General features: G+C 39.1%; 4 protein-coding genes across 9 annotated transcripts in view; 2 read left to right on the top strand and 2 right to left on the bottom strand.

The window, feature by feature from the left end:
- Positions 1–48: 48 nt before the first annotated feature.
- LOC143210513 (uncharacterized) lies at positions 49–5,673 on the top strand. Of its 5 annotated transcripts, XM_076427412.1 has the most exons (8): positions 54–209; positions 984–1,475; positions 1,556–1,999; positions 2,081–2,473; positions 2,661–2,783; positions 2,855–3,091; positions 3,318–3,645; positions 3,859–5,673. In XM_076427412.1, exons 2-8 carry the CDS (start codon positions 1,081–1,083, stop codon positions 5,188–5,190), a joined length of 3,252 nt encoding a protein of 1,083 aa, XP_076283527.1. In that variant the 5' UTR covers positions 54–209; positions 984–1,080; the 3' UTR covers positions 5,191–5,673. The 5 variants fall into 5 exon arrangements, with proteins under 5 accessions (XP_076283524.1, XP_076283527.1, XP_076283523.1 ...); XM_076427409.1 differs by having other exon boundaries at positions 49–209; positions 1,110–1,475; positions 1,556–2,473; XM_076427408.1 differs by having other exon boundaries at positions 1,556–2,473.
- A 1,845-nt stretch (positions 5,674–7,518) lies between these two features.
- Positions 7,519–11,308, bottom strand: LOC143210526 (solute carrier family 35 member G1). The gene is made up of 3 exons (XM_076427440.1): positions 10,619–11,308; positions 10,288–10,503; positions 7,519–10,213 (listed from the first exon to the last, which is right to left on the bottom strand). The coding sequence occupies exons 1-3, from the start codon at positions 10,934–10,936 to the stop codon at positions 9,731–9,733; spliced, it is 1,017 nt and encodes a 338-aa protein (XP_076283555.1). The 5' UTR covers positions 10,937–11,308; the 3' UTR covers positions 7,519–9,730.
- Positions 11,309–11,457: 149 nt separating this feature from the next.
- LOC143210527 (ester hydrolase C11orf54 homolog) lies at positions 11,458–13,851 on the bottom strand. Its single transcript, XM_076427441.1, has 7 exons — positions 13,325–13,851; positions 13,095–13,185; positions 12,655–12,753; positions 12,398–12,576; positions 12,078–12,339; positions 11,813–11,979; positions 11,458–11,742 (listed from the first exon to the last, which is right to left on the bottom strand). The coding sequence occupies exons 2-7, from the start codon at positions 13,168–13,170 to the stop codon at positions 11,569–11,571; spliced, it is 957 nt and encodes a 318-aa protein (XP_076283556.1). The 5' UTR covers positions 13,171–13,185; positions 13,325–13,851; the 3' UTR covers positions 11,458–11,568.
- The window catches only part of LOC143210522 (uncharacterized), a 35,692-nt gene continuing 32,317 nt past the window's right edge, over positions 13,111–16,485 (top strand). The window contains exon 1 of one of the 2 annotated variants that reach the window (XM_076427435.1): positions 13,111–13,247. The gene's annotated coding sequence lies outside the window, so the exon portion shown is untranslated. Of the gene's footprint in view, positions 13,248–15,726; positions 16,484–16,485 lie in introns of those variants that run through there. The other variant, XM_076427434.1, reaches the window with a different exon arrangement.

Here is a 16,485-nt window from a genome sequence, read left to right as displayed (position 1 = left end):
GCAGTCGACTTGGGTAACGAAAGCCCACAAGGTGTTCGGTCTACTCTTATGCGTCGTTTCTGTTTAAAGTCATGTCTGTCGGCCATTTTGTTCAATTTATTTCTAAATGTATCCCCTCCAAATTGAAAACAACCGAAGGTCGACGCTGTTCTCGATCCCGATAGAGTATTTTTGGTTAGGTTAATAGCTGTGCGGAAGACATTTGAACAGTAAGTAAATCATTGTGATCGACTTTGTTTGTATCGTAACTGAATCGGGCTAGAAAATCTCTGTTCACGCGTGAATGAGTGCCGCTTTGGCCGTGGTTCGTAATATGTAATTGGATGGAAGGAGGCTTGGCGTAAGAGAGGCTATGGCTACTACTTTGATCATATGTAAAATACAGTTGCCCCATCGGCCACTCTTTGTTTTTCGCCGACGACAGATTCGCCACTTCTCACTCTCGTTTTCTCCATGCGAAACTGTTTTCCACTCGGATATACTTGCTATAACCTCCAAAGTCATAACCTATATAATATAACCTTAGACGTCAACAATTTTAAATGTTCTTCGTTGGGAACAATTTCTCGGGGCCGAACGTCGAAAATCCAAAGATGCTCGCCGACGTGTGATCTCGCGTTTCCGAGCTGCGTACACGTTAATTGACATTGCTACGAAATTTCATTTTCGACATCGCCACTTAACAATTGTAATATAAAGGTACACTAAGATCTTGATTTAAATAATTATATCGATGATCGAAGAATATTTTCGCAAATAAAAATCGTTCAGCCGCGCAGTCGAAAATTCTATACGATTATTACTCTTTTCTTCCTATAAAAACATTAATCATTCTTGGTTTAAGTTACAATTATGCTATATTTTTATGTTTAATATCAGTAAATAATTATATTTTTTCTTCGGACATCGAACGGTAATGAACGTATTGGAACAATGTATGTTTTGTCAACATTTAATGATCGTGTACAATGTACAATTTAAAGGTTCATACCAGTAATTATTGTCAGTGTCATTAAAAAATCTGCTCTGACACGGCATATTTCAATAGATTTTTTTAGTGGACGAATACAAGTTGTACCAATGAGTTCAATATCATTTTTCGATTCTAGTGATTTCAGTGATCAAGTAAATCTGTATTGCAACAAAATGGATGTACCTGGTGATTTAACATTGCAATGGGTGGAGGAGGTGGGGAATGTTATTCACGAAGAAGTGATATGTGGTTTAGAAGCGGAGCTAGTTGCTCCAGAGGAAGGAGTAATTGGAGCATGTGAGGAGGTCACCGTTGAAGAAACGGTTGAATCGGGTCCAAATGTTACTCCTACAACAGAGTCAGAAATCTTAATGGTTCCGCAGTCTAGCGACATGGAGTCTATATACATAGTGCCGCAAGACCAAGGACACGATTATCTGAACATACAAGTTACAGAAGAAGTGATAACAGACAATTGGGATAGATCTGGCCACGAAGATGGGTAGGTTTTATAATAAAACTGAATGTACGTTGATTCGTGTTTATCAAGTTTCAAAGACTAATTCGTTTAATTTTCTAAAGGGTTGAGATACCAGATTCTAAAGTGTCTCATGATAATTTACTAGAATATGATGACATGGAAATACCTTTGCCTATTGACCAAGATTCTTACACAAACAGTAGACCATATCCGTGCGACTTTTGTAGCAGAAGGTTCAGGAAAAAAGCAAACTTAATGAATCACATGGTGGCGCATCAGACAGATCGTCCTCACGGTTGCAACCTTTGCGGTGCACGTTATGCTCGGAAGTGTGATCTCATGAATCATTTAAAGATTCATGCATACGCTCCATCCCGAGATGGTTTGGAGGACGATTTGAATGACGATGACCCTCTCGCGCCAGAAGTAGAGGAGTCTACCAAAGGGAGACGCAAGAAAGTTCAGTCTAGCGCGCCAAGGAAACGCAAGAATTATTCTGCTCTGCCGAAACGTAGCGTTGAGGATAATAAAATGGATGTGGGCAAGTACGTCACCGAATCTTACGATTATGTTGACGAAGATACGCGTTTGTTAGAGGAAATGACTAGTAGAAATTCTACATGCAGTGGTAACTATGCGTCAAGCTCCAAATGGAACGATCAGATTACGTCCGTATCAGCTGAACCTCAAGCACCAAGGTGGCCTATAACCGACCCCACAAAACCATACGTGTGTCAATTCTGTGGTGTTGGTTTCGCACGAGAAAAGGCACTCGCGTCTCACGCGCGTATACACGGTGGCGACAGTCCTTTCGAATGTACATCATGCGGCGATATGTTCTGGGATGTTAACAGTTTAAGAGAGCACGTTCGCGCTAAACACGGTGGTACCGTACAATCCGACACAGAGGAATATGACAATGATGCCACATACACAGGCGATGAGAGATTTGGAGAATTTTATTGCAACACCTGTGGTGTTCCCTTTCATCGTTTGGACTTACTTAAGCGTCACCAAAAGTAAGATCATTTTATGTAATTAGTAGACTGCAGATTTTATGCATTTATAACAAAATTGGACAGGTCAAACTCAAAAGTCTGAAGACATTAAAAGAATTTATAAATATTGCTGCACTACTTTTGACTGATTTGATTTCGACTGATTAAAACGATATTATGGTATTGATTTTGATATTGGTTACATTAGGATTCATATCAAGCAAGAAGATGACACAATGGAAGGTTCGAGTCAACATCATGTTTGCAATGTTTGCGGAGAATGGTTCGAAGAGGCTTTAGCATTGTTAGCGCACGCTGAACTTCACGCTAGGTACTACTCGCACAAAATTTGTTTGTAGAGGTACGTAAATTCGGATATATTAATTAGTTTATTGTTCTCAGATCACCCAGTCGACGGTGTTTACTGTGCGGTGAAAGATGTCGCGACGATGCTGAAGTTGCGGAACATGTTCGTCAAAATCATGCCGAGGATGCTCCGCCGAACACTTGCACGCTTTGCGGGAAAACATGTAAAGACAAACGGAGTTTGTTGAAGCACTCTTGGGTGCACAATGTTGATAAAACCTTCGGGTGCACAAAATGCGGAAAACGTTTTCACAGCAAAGCCAGATTACGGAGGTAATTATCGGTACAGTGAAGCCTTCCATATTCATGTTAATAAGAAATTAGAGTATATAGTAGAGATGTGCGAGAAGTGATGTGTTGATAAATCCCAATGTGTTCGAGAATTCGAATAAAATTCTTGACCTGTCTCGATCCAACATTTTCGGATTCACCTCTAGTATTTAGACATTTCTGGATACGGGAAAAATGTTCGAAAACTAATTATTTACTCGGTTTTTAGACACATGGTGTCGCATCGTAATAAAATGGTGGTTTGCGACGAATGCGGAGAGGAATTTCCTGATGGTAGAGCTTTGGTCAGCCATCGTCATTCGCATAATAAAGATTTGGGCGGCCGCTCTTTCCCATGCCGGGAATGTGGAAAAACATTTGGCAGCCGCAGTTCGCAACAGATTCACATACGTATCCATACTGGAGAGAGACCGTATGGTTGTAGATTTTGTTGGAAAGCGTTCGCTGACGGTGGCACATTGAGAAAACATGAACGTATTCATACAGGCGAGAAACCGTATGGATGTGCAATCTGTCCGCGTGCTTTCAATCAGAGAGTAAGTTAAAGCTCGATTTACGCCCTATTATCTAGGTACTACTGTCTACTACTACCTCTGACAATTAGGTTGGAACCAAACGCAAAGGTACGAAACTAAAGTTACGCGTATCTTTCGCGTTTGGTTCCAAACCGATAGTTAGGGTCAGTGCTATTTTACAGGCATTATTTCAACACCCGTGTAAATCGCATATTGACGTTCTCATTTGTCCAGGTTGTTCTGAGGGAGCACGTTCGCGCTCATCATTCCGGGCCCGATCCGAAGTGTGTAGGTAGCGTTACGCCTTACCTGTGCAAGGTGTGCGGCGATGCGTACGGCACATCCGAGGAGATAGTCGCGCACATCGTGCAGCATTGCGACGACAACACGGCGTTGAGACGTCAGCCGCAGACTGGACCGCGCAAATACAAAAGGAGACGCAAGCTGAAGCCGCACGAGACGAACACGATGTTGCGTGTTCCCGATCAATACGATATAATGGAAGCAGGCTCCGATTCAGATGACAACACCAAGCGGAAACTCGGAAGGAAGAACAAGCAGCATCGATCGAACGTCGAGGAGGGATACCAAAACGTTTTGAAGAGCTTTGAGAGCTCTCTGCAGAACATCAACTCGATAGTCAGCAATTCGAAGCTGAACCCAGGCAAGTCCAAGCTGTCGAAGAAGAAGCTCAGGAAAGAGGAGAAGAAGAATGAGTCGCAGACCTCGTGTCAGCCTGGCAGACCGAAAATGATTCACACGCAGAAAACAAGGGTGCCTGTAGAGATCGGTAGCGACGGAGTCAAGAAGGGTCAGAAGACCAAAACAATGGTAACGAGGACTCCGAAAGTGATGCCAAATGAACACAAATTGGGGATCTTCCCGGGCGGCGAGAGGAACCGACCGAGAACGAAGAACGTTAGCTATCACATCGAAGGGAAGCTTCAACCGGCACCTGCCACATTTACGAAACCAAAGGAAGAGAAAGCTCTAACGACGCACCAGATGATGCCGTTGGCGAACATCAAGCTGGAGCCTAACACACAGAAAGTGCCGAGTAATAATCACAGGAACAATAATGGTAACATTCTAGCCGTGAACGAGAAGATGGAACCGACACCTAGAAAGAGGTCGGGTGTCCTGAAGAAGATGAAGAAGCAGAAACACGGGATCAAACAGGAGCCGATGGATATCGATCAGGAAGAGATGCAGAATAATAATAATACGGAGAACACGGACTCCGCGAGATTAATGGAGCACGCGGTCGACGGGAGTAATTTGGAAGTTGCATTTGAGGCGAGCGTCACCGCCGAGGAGGATAAATACCATCCCGATATGAGCCAGATGAACAATGCCGAGGAAATTGGCGCCGGGAACGTGAAACTCAGTGTGAAAGTCGAGTCGACGCCTCAACGGATGTTGGCCGTTCACCATAGTGTTATAGCGCCCGTGGATGATATTCCAGAAACTATAATACCGGATGCTGTGGAATACACATGCGAGATGTGTTCCGCGGTGTTCTCCAGCCGTGCAGAGTTGTTGGTGCACGTTCCGATACATATTTGATTTAATTTGTTCAATGCAATTAAAGAAGGTATGCAAATTTCTTCTATTCTAAGAATACTTGTTTAATCAAACGATATTTTAACAAATGGTCAATGAAGGTTTAATGTGTTTAATTTGATTCGAGATATTTCGCGTAATATCCACGCGTGTTACTGTTTTGCCAAACAAATTTTGTCCTCTGCTCGTTTGCTCTATGAAGCGCACTAAAGTGTTCTCATTGTGTTTAACATGGTATTTTAAACACGTTGATGCTGTCTCTTTAAGTTTATCGTGTCATTCGAAGGTACACGGAAAACAGTTTCTTTTTCTGGACCGTACTCGTTCGCGATATGTCGTTGAGTTTTTCGTTTATATACTATACTCGTGTTTGTACCGGACATTCAGCAGACACACATTCGGCTCGAAATTCGTAAGGAATCATGATGCAAATGTCAACAAATGTTTTGTATGTTTACAATGTATGAAGAGTTAGACCAATCTTTTGCCACGATTTTACGAAGAAAAATTAATTTAACGGAACAAAAAATGAAGAAACAATAACACACTCTGTGTACATAAAATCTTAAGGCATACGAAATATTCGAACGAGTGTATTTCACGGCAAGATCACTCGTTTCTATAAATTAAATTCGCACTGTATATACATATACTTTTGATCAATTGAATTATTATCGTAGACAGTTTGAATACAACATTACAGTCCCACCATCGCAGATAATTTTTGCAGAAATTGAACATTTTTTTTACTCGTTGCAACTTTAAAAATTGGGATAGAATCTTAATCGTTTGATCTCGATTTTTTTTTAAACAGTAAATAATTCTATTTAGAGGCACGGGAGAAACTATTTCCTTCTGAACCGAATAAATTCGATTTTACAGTGAGATACGTGATGTATATTGCACGCATTGTGTAAAAGAAACGTTTACACGAATTAGTTTTCGTACTGTCGAGCCTTTTGTGACTCAAGGAACAAGAATAACGCATTGTTACCGTTTCATTGATAATTTATTATAAGATAAACACACAAGCTCATCATTACGATATACTTTGTTTATAATTCACATATATCCAAATGGTCTTGATGAAGTTAATCAAGAGCTACTTCATCACATTTGGCATTGTATATTGTAGATTGTACGAAGTATTATGTGTAGAATTTTATGAAGAAGGAAATATTAAAAAATGAAACGTTTTGAAGCTTGAAATGATTTACTTTCTACTTTTTTCTGTTGTCAGTGCGCCGTGCACAATCAGATCTGAATTTTAATTATTTTCCAAGAAATTCGAATTTTCTTCGTTGCGTATGTATTTATGTTTTTAATCGTCTCCGTAGTTTCTTTTTGTTACACGTTGATGCTGCTTCTCATTAGGGTCGGGTGCTGCCTTTAGCATTGTGTCGAATTATTTTTAAACGAACCACATTATGTAATTTCATTTCCATTACTATATAATCTATACATACTAGATAGACTGACGAAAGTTCAGGTCTCATCTCTAATCCAAGATCTTACGTTCTAGTTTCATACAGATATTTTAAGGGTATCATCGTTGGATAGTATTGAAACAGTTTATTTTATGAGAAATAAATAATGATACACTTCTGTTAAAGTTCTCCTTCTACCTGTGTAGTTCGAAAAAGCTTAGATGTGTTATTTATTACTATACAAAAGTTTCGATTACTTTTTAGCTTACTACCTGTCGTCCCATTGATGAGTTTTATCGCTGAACATCGAGTGCATTATATTTCGAAGATTTTATGTGAATCGTTACTGTCTACAAAAAAGATTCGAGCTTTATATATGAAAATTGTAAACGCGTTTTACTACTTTGCTATTTTTAGACTGAATTCGTCCCATGATCGAAAGGAAAAATTCTTTGAGACGGAAGATCGTGCAATTAAACAATGAAAATTCACGTCAGTGTCGCTTCGAAAATTACTTGAAAATCATACGCGAACGGGTTACCCTTGGTTCGTCGACAACCCATTTCACCCACACTGTTTTCATCGACACGATTTGACCGACAGTAACTTTCGTCGACACTATGTTTTCATCGACAGGGTCAAATCGCAGACATATGTTTTCATCGACAGTCCGTCTTTAGCGACAAGTTTGAGTTCATTCATTTCCACTGACACCAAATTCGCGTATTTGCTAATGTAGATTAATCGTTATCGTCTTGTTATGTTCTCGACGCATTTAGTTGCTTGTATAATAAATAATAAAGAGAATTACAAAGCATTGTTATTTAGATCAAATAAGTTTTTATTGCTACTTTATTAATTAGAATTTCTTCAAATAAACAAACTTTATTAATAGGTATACACAAATTAATAAAAAATCATATTTTATTTAATTTCAAACATAATTGTGTAAATACATATAGAAAACGTGAATAAACAGAACGAATGCTACTATAGACTACAAATCATAACAAAATTGTACAATAATTACACGAATAGAATAGTGTCGGTCAAACACCGTGTCGATGAAGACATTTGTCGACAAAAGTTATTGTCGGTCAAATCGTGTCGATGAAAATAGTGTCGACGAACCAAGGGTAACCCCTACGCGAACGTACCCCGAATGACGTGGGCTCGCCACAGCACCATTTTGCAGCTTCTAAGCTTACGTGACTATTAAATAGAAAAAAAGAAAGAAAGATTAACAACGTTGCAACAGCATTATGTGTGGAAATCAATCAAAAGCAGTGTGTGCCCTATTTTTGTAGTCCAGAGATATTTTTAATATGAAGAAAATTCTGATACTGTTTGTAGCATTTTTGCCCAAAATGTATATACACCGTATACATATATATATATTTTATTATTTCGTGTTCTTATCCACGTCTCTTAAGAATGGCACGTAGTGCGCATCGTTCGTTTGTTTCTGTATTTTCGTACATGACGAATTCGTGGAAATTCAACGGTCAAGCTGAGACCGAGTTGATGATTTTCATAACACGAAAAACAGAATGTACTAGTAATATATCTGTTCGAGCGCCGTAGGGTGCATTCCACATTCGTAGTAGGACAGCATCATGTTTTGTATGTTATGTACATACTCGAGGAACGACAACTTCCTGTAACGATACTTGTAATTATATATGGATGCTAGCTAAAAAAGAAAAGAAGAAGAAATACTTAACGATCGCTTGAAGAGTGCTTAGAATTACAGATTTTTGTACAGTCGGAAGAAAACTTGTGGTATATAAAAGTATTTAGGAAAAAACAGAGAAATTACACGACCAATGTAAAATAATTTTTTGGATAAAAAGAGAACAAAAGAGAGTATGTAAATACACAATTTACATAATACAGGAGAAAGCGGAAAAGAAAGAAATTCACGCGCGCGAATGACGATATTATCATGTACAAATGATTTTGATTTCAGAGTGTTACAGTTTATACATTCCCGTTCGACGACGGTAGTTAATAATGTTTCTTAAATCGATTCGGTTCATGCGTGCATAAAAAGCAGGAAATCAGAAATCAGGAAAAAATATACATGTAATACAAAAAAGTCGAGGTAAAAGCAACAGATCCCCAATAGGCATGTACACGATACTTTCTTCTTTTTTTCCCAAGTGCTTCTTTTTTCAAGACGGTTGATCGCATGTAAGTATCCGTAGCTTCTTTTTTAAAGGATAAATAAAACTATAAATAAGTAGTTGTAGTATATATATATAATATAATACTGTGTTGCATGGTAAAATTTTAAACACTTTGAAAGAAGAAAAACACGTACATGTATCACTTCGGTTGTAAATTAAGCTCTAAGGAACATGTATAGATATATATACTTATATAGCGTCTCTTGGACTAGAGTGACTAGACTAATGTTTGTATCTGTCAATGATGAATTAAGTAGCTGAGAAACGGAAAAGATAAACTGTACATACGATTATCTTCGATATAATGGTACAGTGGTTTATTCTTAATCCTAGATGTATTTTTTTTAAGTAAATTATCAGCAATCACGAGAGAGAGAGAGATATAATTAATTACGTCCGCACAAAGTCACGGATAATTCTAGGTAAATATACATGATAACAAAAGAAAAAAGGAAGAAAACTGTATGTACAATTGTAAATATGCATAGAGTTATGCAATTTCAAAATTTCCGTGAGAAACGCCACTTTGTACACCGTTTTAAGGATAAAACAATGAACAGTGTGCGGATTATTATTATTATTATTATTATTATTACATATATCGACACGATATATATCGAGAATTTCGTTGAAGTGTTTTTGTCTATGAAAATACTTGACTCATTTGTTTCTATATCTCGAATGATCAATTTTATGCAAGACACACCACTCTGAGGGATGAAAGAACATAATGTAAATGAATGGTAGTTGACGTAGAGATCGTCTTTATACTGTGTAAAATCTGGAAAACTTTATAATTAGCAAGATGATATTTAGTATATAGCGTAATAACAATGTTTTCACCATTCATAAAAATGTGTATAATATTATATATCTATGTTTAACACTAAGAACAGATATAAATAATTTAAGATACTGTATCTTTGACTAGGGAATAAAATCGCAAACGCTATAAACCTCTTTTTCGAATCCCATGCACACGACGGAGATAATGATCAGGAACGCGCCGATTATACTGGTGGACGATGGCTGGTCCCCGAAGAGGTATACTTGCACAAGATAGGCTAGTATGATGTCCAGCGACCTGGTCACCGATACTTTGCCTGCCCCTTCGATTTTCAACGCGTTCGTCACTAAAACTTGTCCGGACAGTCCAGTGATCGCCACCAACGCTATCTTGGCCCACGTGAACCAGTCGGTGGGCAATTTCAGCTTCTGCACGTGTTGCTCCGTTACGATGCAGAAACAGCACACTGCAGTGACAAGGGCCCACCATGATAGATTGAAAATGATCGTGGAGTAATGAATCTCTGAGCATTTTCTCATGATGACGATATTCAGAGCTGTGAAGATCGTCGCTAGGATAGCGCACATATACCCGATCAGATTATACGGCTCAGCTCTGTGTAACTAGACAAATATAAATGATGTTATCATATGATTTGAATGAAACATTTTTAATAATATGTAGTGTACTCTTTTACCTGGAACATAAATGGTGGCTTGGACACAAAAACCACACCTGCGAAGAGGGAACACATGACTATTACACGCAGTATGCCGCATGGTTCCTTCAAGAAAAAGAAAGAGAGCGCGATGACTATAACCGGAGAGCTGAATATAATTGTCGTCGCATCTCCTATGGGTAATTCACGGAAGCTGTAATACAGCAGCGATAGAGTTGCGCCTCCCACTATTCCCTGCGAAAGATAATCTATTCAAGTCTTCTATAACGAAAAAGTAAACGATTTTTACGGACTAAAACAGCTTCAAGAACTAAGGGGTAATTTCGCGGAGTGTAGTAAGTAAACATACCTGGAAATGCAGCAGTAGCCTCTGATCCTTGGGACCAAATATGCTTTTAGAGGCTCTGCACGCTGCGCCAGCCATGACTAGCATTTGTAGGAGAGATCTGATAGCGAGCAACACCATGGGATCCACATTTTGAATCGCCTTGACCAATGCCGAACTTATTGTGAAGAATGTGCCTGACAGAAACGCCAGAAATACGCCGAACCATTTGGTACCCTCTTGATAAGCCTCAGCATTGTTGGCGAATTGTTCTGTATGCAGGTACGTCGGATCTATGCTGTTGTAAGAAGCGGTGGACGCGATGCTGAACTTCATTTTCATGGTCCGACCACCTTAACAGATACGCTATGCAATTATACTGAACGAGATACCGGCGATGTACCACCGTCTACCGTCTACCGTCTGCCGTCTGATAGAATTAACATACAGCTTTGCACGTCAAACAGATTATGGGGGATTAAGGACGGTAGGAAGATTTGGGAAACACAACGACGATCGGATAATAGACACTCTTAATCGTGAAACTATAACGCGCGAGATAATGACCGAAACGTGCGTTGAAAATATAGAAACTATATTCCTTAATTTACTGGAAAGGCAATCTCCGTATAATTATATGCATATCAAGAAGAAGGGCGCATGTTACAAATTTTCTGAAATGGATTTTCCCGTGGAAAATCGCGTCAATGTGATGTATATATGGCACTAGAAATCAGGAACTGTACAGAAAGGCAGGACGAACATCTCATTGATACATTCAACAACGAATTGTTTTCGCATAGTCCTGTAAATTTTGCGAAATGTAACATACACCTTTCCACTAGATATCCATTCAATCGTGCTGCTATTAAATGCTTTGTTTTTATTGTATCAATTGTGTAGCCTTAAAACAGTATGTGAGACAAACACGCTCAGATCCTCATGGCAGTTTGTGGAAGTACTTTCGGAACGAATCAGTCCTTTCCAAATTGTACAGCAGTCTTTGGCTGATCTACACGGTACAGCAAATTTCCTAAATTGAAGTACCCTAAGTATTCAATAGTTTCCGGAGTCGTGTCAATGTGATAATGACCTCCCTCTCCGTGATTAGAGAAACTGTGGAAGTGTTGGACACGGAGATCGATGTCCTAAAATGATGATATGACATTAGAAAATTTAGATCTACGCATAGCGAGTCTTCGGTGCAGTTATACTCACGCTTTCGGAGCTGACGAACGTGCCCACGGCGACCAGAGGTGTGGACATGTTGTAAAAACGCAGCCAATCGTTCAGCTTCGCTTCTGTGTTCAGTGGAACCTTGGAGAAGTCGCTCATGACGTGTTGCTTGATCTTACCGTCGGTCATCAAGAACGTTCCTCCTAATCCTACAATTTCCAACATTATGCTACTATTAACATATGCTAAGATATGTTGAATCTTTCTATTCATACTTATTGCGAATGTGAAAGAAGTATGCACGTACCAACAAGATCGTTTTGGTAGTGTTGCTCAAGTGCTTTTTGCATGCTCGCAATGAAATCGTTGTCCCCAGTGCGTTTCTTGGCATGAACTTTTAACACCTGTCCCGGTTTCCCCTCGCTGACAAACAGGTTGGCTAACAGAGCTAATCTGGTTTCATCGTTGGGCAAGGTTTGCAGTACGCATTTCCCATTGGTTTTGTCGACGGATGCGATACGGCTCTTGTTTTCCACATTGTCGTTTGGCATTACCAGATTCATCATAAGCTGCAAGAGATTCTCCGATGAACGAAACGATTCGAAGAATGCAAGTTACAGAGCATACCTCGCAGTTGCAATTTATGTGCGGCCATGGTCCAGCTCCCGCTCCGATGACAAAGGGGTTCTTGCAGCACTGCAAGTGTTTCACAAGTTTTTGGACATCGTATACCTTGTCTCTCTGCACCAAAGGAAGAAGGAATGGGGGACCCCCAATTTCCAGTACCGTAGTATTACCTCCTAAGCCTGATTACATATTGTAGAACAGCTTTAGCCGTAATAGGAAATATTTAAGAGGGTCTTTACGTTTGAATGTGTAATTACCTGGTGCAGCGAGTGTGAAAGGTTCTTGCGTTAAGTCTGGGCAGTTCACAACTTCGACCTGAACCTCTGCGAAGTTCTTGGTCAGGCCTTCTGTTATCACTGTGAGGAAAACATATGTGTCATGACATTCTAAATTACCATAATACAGCAGAGTATCCCGTATCTATTATCCAGAGGGTCTGTTACTCAAGCAGGTGTTTTGTGACAATATTAAATTCTTTGCACCCTTTATACCCTGATCGTAATAATTTAGTTTGTACTCTAGTCATTGATCTGACAGTCAAGAATAGATGAAAAATATTGAATATTCTATTGTCTGTATTTACTATTGGGTTGGTAAATAAGTTCATTCAGTGTTTGTGATTTGTTCCACTCTAAAAAACCGAACGAACTTATTTGCCAACCCAATATAATCGATCGATACATAATCGATAAATTACCATCCTTGATTTCGTTGAGCGAAGGAACGAGCAGTTCCCTTTTCACGATGTTGAGTCCGGTGACGTCCAAAGACATTGTTGGTGTATTGTTCTGAAATAAACGAAGAACGCGTATATAGTTTTTAAGTGGTGATTCGATAGAGACGAGAAGCGGTACGTAATTCAACAGATGTAGCTTATAATCGTTTATTCACAACGTAAAATTAATGCTAATTTTGCCAAAAGTATACCTTGATCAGGAGACCGTTCTGAACTGTATCGTTTGCGGGGTACGTAAGGATTGGTACAACGTCGATTACATTTTCTCATTAAAAAACCTCGCGTTTATCTAATCACGTGTTTGTACACGATTTCATTTCGTAAGATCAACAGAAATCTCTGTGCACTTGACCGCAAGTACAGTGACACAATTATGCTCTATAGCAATTAACAATCCTGTTGTTTTTGGTGTTATCAAACTTTGGGAAATACCTATACCAAAAAATATCTGTCACAAGTTCTGATTCGTTTGATTCTGGGCATGAATTTAGATTTGATTTTCCGTGTTTGAATCGCGCGCGCATTTCGTCGATCAACAAGTGTCGTGGAGATGGATGCGAAATCCGTAATTATTAATGTGATTATCGATGTTATAATTGTGTTAATAGATGGTTTAGCGGTCTCGATTGTTTTTAAAATGGGGAAGTAAATACGATAAACCGTGATCGACTAGAAAAATAAATGTTCAGCATCGTACGTGAGATAAGATAAAAAGTTCTGATTGACGTGGAAAGTTTTGCGCTAACTAGTGATTGGTAGTTTGTATCATAGATGTCATCGCGAGGCGCTCGAAAGTATGCAACCGGTTATGCACGTATGCGTGCACCTTTCAAATTGCATAGAATTCTAACAGTTTGATATCCGCTGCTAAATTTTGTAAGAATCGTTCAAAGAACAATCGTAACACGACAAATACTCTATTTCTTGTTCAGAGGAGTGCATTTTACTTATTTGTAAATGAAACGAAGTACATGGTGCAATCAGTTAATTTTGATTTGCGTCATATCAAACTACACAGTACTCAGAAAAGGTATAAATGATAAGAATGGAGTACTATCGATAGCATCGTAAAGTGTTCAGGGTGGATAAAAGCTATTTCCAGCGTGAAGTTTTTTCACTGAGATTTTTCATTGATGGGAAACCGAACGATTCTTCGTAATCATTAAACTGCGGGTTCTTATGCGCAATAAAAATTGCAAGACACAGATGTAAAACCACTTTTTTAATAATTTCATAAAGTTGAAAATAATGTGTCGATATTACTGCGGGTTTTTATGTTCGATAAAAATTGCAACAGAAGTGAAATTTCTTCTTTAATAATTTGATAAAATTGTCCATTTTCCATCTATCCATTTTCGTCACAAAATGTTCAAGTCAAATTGACACAAGGGATGGTCCGATCGCAGAAACTGTAATCAAAAACAAAGGTTTACTTTCAGATCAAATTGGCGTGATCGGTGCACGAGGGTTGATTCTAAGCCTGATGTACGTTATCGACTTTTATTTTATACAAGTAGCCTCACACGGACCAAAATATTCCTGTCCAAGTTCCTGTCTTTTTTCTTAAATTTCTTTTATACGCTACAATGCAAAAGAAAGAGCACCCAGTATAATTATAAGATATGATGACAAACAATATCTGTATGTAGAAATTGTATGGATCATTGTGTTAGATACAGTAAGGAGCATAACTGATTCTACACACTTTAAATCAGAATAACTTTTTTATGAATGGACCAAACGACTTCAATTTCTCTGCAAGGCTAGGAGAATTATTTTTGTAAATGACGTCTAAAAAATATTTTGAAAAAATGCATTTGGTCGGAATTGCGAGAAGAAATAGTAAAAATTGATTTTTACTACTTTTTGAGCTGGGCCAATAACGAACATTTAAAAGATGTGTTTGGTCAACTCGTATAAATGATATACGCTCTGAAAATTTCATTGAAATTGGTTGATTGGTTTACGAGCTAGAAACGATCAAAAGTCGTAAAACGGACGAAAATCTTGAAAAATTGCAAGTTTTACCACTTTTGATCGTTTATAATTCGTAAACCAATTAACCAATTTCAATGAAATTTTCAGAGCGTATATCATTTATACGAGTCGACCAAACACATCTGTTAAATTTTCGTTGCTGGCCCAGCTAAAAAAGTAGTAAAAATCAATTTTTTAAATATTTTTTAGACGTCATGTACTAAACTAATTCTTCTAGCTTCACAGAGAAATTGAAGTGTCGTTTCGTCCATTCATAAAAAAATTATTCTGATTTAAAGTGTGTTGAATCAGTTATGCTCGTTAGTGTAATTGGGAATCCTTTTTCAAAACTTACTGTGTTCTTATTTGATTCTTTACGCTTTTCTATAATATTAAATATGGCTGAGTGCTTCTTTCTTTTGCACAGCAGTGTATATTTCATCGTAGACATCGATAAAATTCGCAATGTAACAAGCTTTCGGGGGGTCGTTGTAGAGTAGAAGCGTCAATCTTCAAATCCATGGTGGTTTCGCATGGTGGGGACGTTTTAGTTTGCAGAATTTTTTGGGAAGAGTCTACTTATTCAGTCTACTAAGTCATCGCGCAACCCAACCAAAACGAAAATGAAGAAGAAGAAGAACAAAAAGCAGAAGAAGCATGTTGGCAAGAAGGGTAGGAGCCTAAAGAATCGGAAGGGAAGAGGGTTGGGTGTGTGACGGTGGTCGGCAGGGTTGTTGTGGATGCGCATTGGGCGTCGAAGGAGTCTGTCGTGTATCAACGTCGACGTTCCTGGATCGCGGCGTCAGTACGCGGTCGCGCATGCCATGCGGGAACACCTGTTCGCTCTTTCGACTTCGTCCGTCGCTCTCTGGATCCCATACCGGTGCTTGATCGTGCTCGATCTCTGTTTTCTTTTTCGAAATCGACATCTAACTTCACGTTGACCGTCAGCCCATAACAGTGCATTCTCCAGAAACACCAGCCACAAAAATCTAAAGGAAAGAAGCTTCTTCAACAACAATCAAAAGAAAAGAAAGATAGATCTTCATCCTTCTATCCTTTATGTGGATTCTCCCATTCTATCCTGTATAAGGATCGGGGAACCGTTTATCCGGTGGGAGGTAAAGGATAAATCGATCCGTGGATCGTGATCCAAGCCAGAGTATAGCTGGGAATTTATTGTTCGGGAGAGAGGAGACACACGGATCGCAGGGAAAGAGACGAAAGGGAACGAGAAGAGTGATTCTCTCGCGTCGCGTGCGAGAAAGAGAGAACGAGAGGGAGAGAGAGAGGGAGAGTTGAGTTTTGTTCGCGAGAAGGAACGTCCTCGTGACTGCAACCACGTGTCTCTCGTGGTCCTCGTTTAAACACGCGT

The sequence above is a fragment of the Lasioglossum baleicum genome, chromosome 7, assembly GCF_051020765.1.
Source record: "Lasioglossum baleicum chromosome 7, iyLasBale1, whole genome shotgun sequence".
NCBI lineage: Eukaryota > Metazoa > Arthropoda > Insecta > Hymenoptera > Halictidae > Lasioglossum > Lasioglossum baleicum.
The sequence above is the reverse complement of the archived record's forward strand: the minus strand, read 5'-3'. Positions and strand labels throughout refer to the sequence as shown.